Source organism: Myotis davidii, unplaced genomic scaffold (assembly GCF_000327345.1).
Source record: "Myotis davidii unplaced genomic scaffold, ASM32734v1 scaffold26, whole genome shotgun sequence".
NCBI classification, from domain to species: domain Eukaryota; kingdom Metazoa; phylum Chordata; class Mammalia; order Chiroptera; family Vespertilionidae; genus Myotis; species Myotis davidii.
The window spans coordinates 5722521-5729558 of record NW_006299245.1 but is presented as its reverse complement, the minus strand read 5'-3'; the positions used below and the strand labels follow the sequence as shown (position 1 = coordinate 5729558).

At 36.7% G+C, this 7038-nt stretch overlaps 1 protein-coding gene across 2 annotated transcripts in view; it reads left to right on the top strand.

The window, feature by feature from the left end:
• The window catches only part of SLC6A15 (solute carrier family 6 (neutral amino acid transporter), member 15), a 47725-nt gene extending 41369 nt beyond the window's left edge, over nucleotides 1–6356 (top strand). For both annotated transcript variants that reach the window (XM_006774716.2, XM_006774715.2), the window contains exons 10-12: nucleotides 2138–2297; nucleotides 3762–3924; nucleotides 4987–6356. In XM_006774716.2, the coding sequence (XP_006774779.1) occupies nucleotides 2138–2297; nucleotides 3762–3924; nucleotides 4987–5364 (701 nt within the window). In that variant the 3' untranslated portion in view covers nucleotides 5365–6356. The remainder of the gene's footprint in view (nucleotides 1–2137; nucleotides 2298–3761; nucleotides 3925–4986) is intronic.
• The last annotated feature ends 682 nt before the right edge of the window (nucleotides 6357–7038 follow it).

The window sequence follows — 7038 nt, the reverse complement described above, 5'->3', positions numbered from 1 at the left end:
TATATATATGTAATTTGTTTATGTATGGTGCTGCTCATAATCCTAGCATAGTGCTTCAGAGATGGCCTAATATGACCCATACCTGTTGACACTGTTGGAAACCTCATCTTCAAACCCAGGGATTTCTGTGTTCTCGCCTTCTTTTGCTTTTGCTCACTTCTGTTAAAAGGTGGTTGGCAACTAGAACACAGTGATATTTTATTTTTGACGGTTTCTCTACTAATGTGCATGAGAGAATAAAAAGTCAAACAAAACTATGGTAATATTATATGGATTCCAGAAGTTTCTCTAAGTTTTTATATTAATGGTCAGAAGTTTCTGTATCTTTTTCAGATTCTACTGCAGAAATTTCTTTTAGGTGGTTCTTCTTAGTTGGATAATCAGATTGCCCAACCCTGTTATAATTGTACTAGAGGCCTGGTGCACGAAATCTGTGCGGGGAGGTAGGGCACGGTTGTCCCTCAGCCTGGCCTGCACCCTTTCCTATCTGGGACCCCTCGGGGGATGTCCAACTGTTGGTTTAGGCCCGATCTCTCTCATAATCTGGTACCGCTGGCTCCTAACCACTCGCCTGCCTGCCAACCTGATCGTCCCCTAACCACTCCGCTGCTGGCTTGATCGACGCCTAACTGCTCCCTTGCTGGCCTGATTGCCCAAAACTGCCTTCCTCTGCCATGATCCACCTCCTCCACGTGAGGCGACAGAGACACTGGGACCGGCATCCTCCATGCCGCATGGAGCTGCGGGACCCCCAGGCCTCACCGTGCAGAGCAGCTGCCTGGTCCCATCTCTGCTGTGCGCATGGCCATCTTGTGATGCCATCTTGTGGTGGCCATCTTGTGCCAATGTGAGGGCGTGACAACCACCTAGGCCAGTGATGGCAAACCTTTTGAGGTCGGTGTGTCAGCATTTTGAAAAACCTTAATTCTGGTGCTGTGTTACATATAGAAATTTTTTGATATTTGCAACCATAGTAAAACAAAGATTTATAGCCATAACTGATTTGGCTCAGTGGAGAGAGCGTCGGCCTGCAGACTGAAGGGTCCTGGGTTTGATTCCAGTCAAGGGCATGTATCTTGGTTGCGGGCACATCCTCAGTGGGGGGTGTGCAGGAGGCAGCTGATCGATGTTTCTCTCTCATCGATGTTTCTAACTCTTTATTCCTCTCCCTTCCTCTCTGTAAAAAAATCAATAAAATATATTTAAAAAACACAAAGATTTATAATGTGATATTTATTTTATATATTTAAAGGCCATTTAACAAAGAAAAATCAACCAAAAAATGAGTTTGACACGCGTGTCATAGGTTCGCTATCACTGACCTAGGCTATTATTAGTATAGATTCCCAACTAATCTGTTAAGCAATATCAAAATATAGATTTGGGTTGGTGCTAAGGCAAGGCCTGCTAAGTTTTTTTAGTTATGCTTTAAAAATAACCAGACTTCAGTCAAATATAAAACTATGTATTTTATCACAATTTTATTATAAGCTGCATTACTCTCATTATTAATGCAGAAATTCAGAGCTTCCAAAACTATAAAATGCTATTAAAAGTAGGAATGACAACTCAGTCGACGTGGCTCAATGGTTGAATTCCCGGTCAGGGCACATGCCCGGGTTGTTGGCTTGATCCCCAGTTTGGGGTGTACAGGAGACAGCCGATCAATGATTCTCTGTCATCATTGATGTTTCTATCTCCCTCTCCCTCTCCCTCCTCTCTGAAATCAATAAAAACATATTTTAAAAATACATAAGAATGACCTATGAAAATTTTCTGCTGGAAAAGGTCATTTTGCTCTTAATAAAGGGAAGAAAGGCATGGGGATTTATACTTTAAAAATCTTCACAGTTTTACCTCATTTATTATTTGTGTTCGGTAAGTAAGTTTGCACAGACTAGGGGAGATGGTTGTATTACTCTCTAACAATGAATTTATATTAAATGTGTGCTAAATCTCAGTAACTACTACCACCATGTAATGTTCCACAATATTAAGAAAGGTATTGCCTGTGCATATTTTTGACAAGTTATAAAAGTGAAAACAAAATTATACTTTGAATATAGTAATTATAATGCAGCTTAAAATACTTGATTCTGAATCAGGGCTTAATTTTTCATTTATTCCTTTTGTCCAGTTATCTGTTGTCTTCTGGCATTTTGTATTGGTCTGATATTTGTGCAACGCTCTGGAAATTACTTTGTTACAATGTTTGATGATTACTCTTCTACACTGCCGCTTCTAATTGTAGTCATTTTTGAGAATATTGCTGTATCCTTTGTCTATGGCACAGATAAGTAAGTATATTTTCATTTCTATTTTGGAAACACCAATTGACATTATCTATTTAATTTAGAAGGGGAGAAGAATGATTAGAGGGGAAAATACCACAAACAAAATCTTTTGAAGGCTCTTCTTTATTTAGCAATTTTAATAAAGTATATTCACCTATTAAGTAATTAGATCGAATTGTGTAGATGGTAATATAGTCTAGGATCCTGGAGCTTTGATTTAATACTGGTTGTCAAGTAGAAACATCCAAGATCTAGTGGCTATTTTCCACAAACCTTATTGTTTTGAGTTATTGTTATCTATGTTTTATAGATGAGAAAACTCAGGCTCAGTGAGATACCAAGTGACTTGCTCATCGAACCTGCCCAGAGACAGACCTGGGACTCATAGTCATTTCTGCTTAACTCCCAGCCTATGCTCCTAATGACTTTGCTGACCTGTTTCATGAGAGGAATTTCATTTTTTATGCTACATAATGCCTTGTGTAACAGGCCAATTTTGGGACACCATATATATACTGCTCTGAGATATATATGGCATTTGATAGACACAAACTTCATATTTATATGGAGTCATTATTTGAATTCACTGGATGCCTTTAACCTCTGAATTATATACCTGCTTGATGTGAGAGGTGTATATACTTGCTGTGAGATGAAGCATGGGAGTTATCGCAGAAGAAAAATGTTCCTGGACGCATTTTTGGCAAAATATTGTCCTTTTTTTTTTTTAAGGTTCTGTCTTTAGTGAACATGTATAGACTAAAACAATAAGATCATCAAGCTTATTAGAGGTCTGTGTAAAGTAGGAATGTGTGTTGAATGAAGACCAGAGCCCTCTTACATGTCACAGAGAGGAACATATTGACATTGAATAAGCTTTGTGAGAATGTTTTTATTACTGTCAAAAGCTCCAGGTAGGGGAACTTCCATTTTGTAGTCATGTCCTAGATAGCAATAGTAGCAATGGCTGTCTGTCATGCACTGATTCTTAAACTTCATAAACATACTCTGTGGTAACTAATAGCATCCATGTCACATGGAGAATGTGCCCGCCTGTACAGGACTTACTATATTAGTTGTAGAGCCAGGACTTTCACTCTGACTTTAATTTCAAAACTAGCCATCTGGACAGTCTATCAAGCTCCCCACAAGTTCTAACCTGCATTGTGCTGAAATTTGATAAAGTCTTGCTGATGTTGGGTTCATAGAGTAGGAAGTCATCAGTAGAAGGAGACGTTTCAGTAGTGGGCTAAAGAGTGCTTTACCTAAATAAAAATCATGGTATGCATTTAACTGGTTCCATTTTATTTTATATGATCTTAATTTATGTCATCTTCCAGTGTAACTTTTTGATAAGTATCAAATGTCATATGGTATCATGTCTAATTCCCTGTCAAATCATTGGTCTAATGCACGTTCACAAGGTAATACATAAAATTGAGAAATAATTGCCTTCTTTTTATTTAGATTTATGGAAGACCTAAGAGATATGATGGGCTTTGCTCCTTACAGATATTTCTACTATTTGTGGAAATATATTACTCCTCTAGTGCTATTATCCCTGCTAATAATTTCTATTGTGAATATGATATTAAGTCCTCCTGGCTATGATGCATGGAATAAAGACAAGGTAAAATACAAAATAAGGAAGTTTTTACCTTTTGCTTTCTTCACAGTACATTTTACTATTTAATGACTGGTGTTGCTTTTATGCAAAAATCTTGAGATTTATTTTTTGTTCATTCTCAAACATGTATGATTTTTTTTATACATTGTAGATTTTTATACATTGTAGATTACATCAAATACTAATTTGGTTCTCATTAAAGTAGCTTTATTCATATCACCACATAGATGAACCAATAATTATTCAGCCTTTAACTAGAAAACATATTGCTCAAACCACCAGGAATATTTCCCCTTACAAATGTATTAAATCATACCCCAGATACAATTTTCTGATGAAAGGATGCATCAACCATATAGATACGATGTAAACAACTGTCAAAGTAATATTTTGTTGTAACTATTTTATATTAGCAATGACTATTTCAGTTCTGTCGTCAGGCTGCATTACCCATATCATAATGCAACCATTATGTATACTTGGGATGTTATAAAGTTAGAGTGCTTATTTTTCAGAAGTATTTCTGACCTTTATTCTATGGTTAATAATTCTATATAATAACAACTGAATTCGTGACAAGGCATAAACAAGTCTGTTATCCCTCACCAAAACCTCAGAAATGTGATAAAATTTAGATTTCAGAAAGTCAATATGGCATATGTAACAGGTAACAAACTACCTCCTACATGTCACAATTGAAAGCATTGCTGATTATTATTTCTTGGGTGCTATGGGTGAGCTGGATGAGTCTTCTTTTGGTCTTGCCTGAGCTAACTCATGCAGATGATTAAACTTGAAGAGCCAGAGTCTCTCTGTAATTTTTTATTCTTGGCTTCCTCCAACTAATATGACTTATGGCAGCGTTCTATGAAACGAGCAGAGATTGCAAGGCCTTTAAAGTCTAACCTTGAAGTTGCTTAATGTCACTTCCAAGCCATTCTATTGGACATAGTAAGTCACAAGAACGGGTCGAATTCTTTGCTTACAAACCTGAGACAAATATAATATTTTTTTTCCATACTTGCAGGGAAAATCGATTATTAATACATATTTTGGTGTTAACAGGCATCTAAGGAATTTCTGAGATATCCAACGTGGGCAATGGTTATCTGTATATCTCTGGTAGTCCTAGCACTACTCCCCATCCCGGCTGTCTTCATCATCCGGTGCTTCAACCTTATGGAAAATAGTTCCGGTAATTTAGCCTCCGTGGCCTATAAGAGAGGAAGGGTACTGAAGGAGCCTGTAAACTTAGAGGGAGATGATGCAAGCCTCATTCATGAAAATTCAAGCGAAATGTCATCTCCACATTTGGGTAAAAATATTTATCGGAAACAGAGTGGATCACCGGCGTTGGACACTGCTCCCAACGGGCGATATGGAATAGGGTATTTGATGGCAGATGTGGCAGATATGCCAGATCTGCCCGAATCTGACTTGTAGCTGGGGGCGGGGCTGTTGGATCAGTGGGGTTTATTTTGGTGAATTGCTATCACTGAACATTGTCTTCATGAAGAGAGAAGCTTTAGGCTTCACTTCTCAGAGGGCGATCTCAGGTGTCCCATGGCTGTGCTCTATAACACTAACAGTGGATGTAAGTTCAGCTGGTGTGTTCCTTTGGATTCTCCAGTTCACATTCGCACAGGAAGAGTGGCAGACCAAGGTTACAGGGACTGAGATTCATGTTGGTCAGAATTTTTAAAAAGACTTTTGGTGATTTTTTCAAGCATTTCTTTCTCTACAAAAACAGGTGTTACCTCAGTTTCTAATAATTTCTGGATGTAATGGCATTTGCAATTCAAAAAATGGTGGTCGCACTTTAAAATGCAGAAGTTTGCCTTTAGGGTAACTCCCAGCATTACAATGAACAGTTCTGTAAGTTGGTGCCTGTCAGCACATTCCTGTGACTGTTTTGTGTAGATAGGCTGTACTTATTTTGGTTGCATTGATACCTTGTCAGGCAATTAGTTGAAGAAAACTGCAAAATATTTTCTTATGTGATTGCTGTAAGTGCAATAGTATCAAGGAATAAGAAGGCACTGATGTGGGGATGAAAGGTTATATTCAGGATCATGCGTATGATGGTTATATATTTTGTGTGAAGTATGTGTGAAAATGACATAAGTGTGAGTCACTTAGCACTCTCAAGAATTATGCAGATTCTGCATTTTTCTATGCCGTGTGCCTAAAAAACCTACTTGATGTTTATTGTGTATTCAATATTACTCATAGTATATTTATACAATATACTTGCAATGTATATAGATGTATATTAGTATTCTAAGTACTGATTTGAAAACTTGAAGCAAGATGGCATTTTATTTCATATCTTTCTGTTTTGCTTCTGTTTTAAGCAAATATGAATCCTTTTTTAAGTGATTGTTAAAATTGTATGGCATTACATTTTAAGCTACAAATAAAATTTAAAAATGATATTTGTTTTTCACATTGATTTTTCTTGTATCACTTGAACTGGATTACTTTGCATTTCAGTCAGCACTTAGGAATTTCATCATAATTAGCCATCATATTTCAAGTAGGATCAATATATGATTAACAGAGTTACCACTACTTTGGAGACAACAGCAACGTAGAGTATTACGGTGAAATGGTGTTTTGATGTGGTCCCACAATTCTTGAAAAAAATACTTGTAGTCTCCCAGGAAACCACATGTACAGTTGGCAGCTTGCTGGTCAGTATTGTCTCAGAAGTATAAAAAATTATGGTGATTTTTATGAAACTGTTGTATATATGAAATTAGATGAAGCAGGAGAACTCCACTGAGTACTATCTCATTAAAAGGCTTTTATTTATAACTATAAAAATATATTAGTTGTATTTTTTAAATGATGGATAAAGCAGCAAAAAATGGGAGATAGTACCGCATCATATCCATTGATTTCTTTTTGCCAAATATTCTTGGTCTGCTATAGGCATATATTATAGACTGCATCACAGCATTTAAAATAGAATTCCACTGGTGATTAAAATTTTTAGTTTTTTGCTTTACATATTCAGTATATTTTGTATCTCTTTAAACATATTTTATAGGTAGGCAATAATGCACATTACACAAATTCAAAAATTACAACAATGCAGTGTGAAGTAATTTCCCC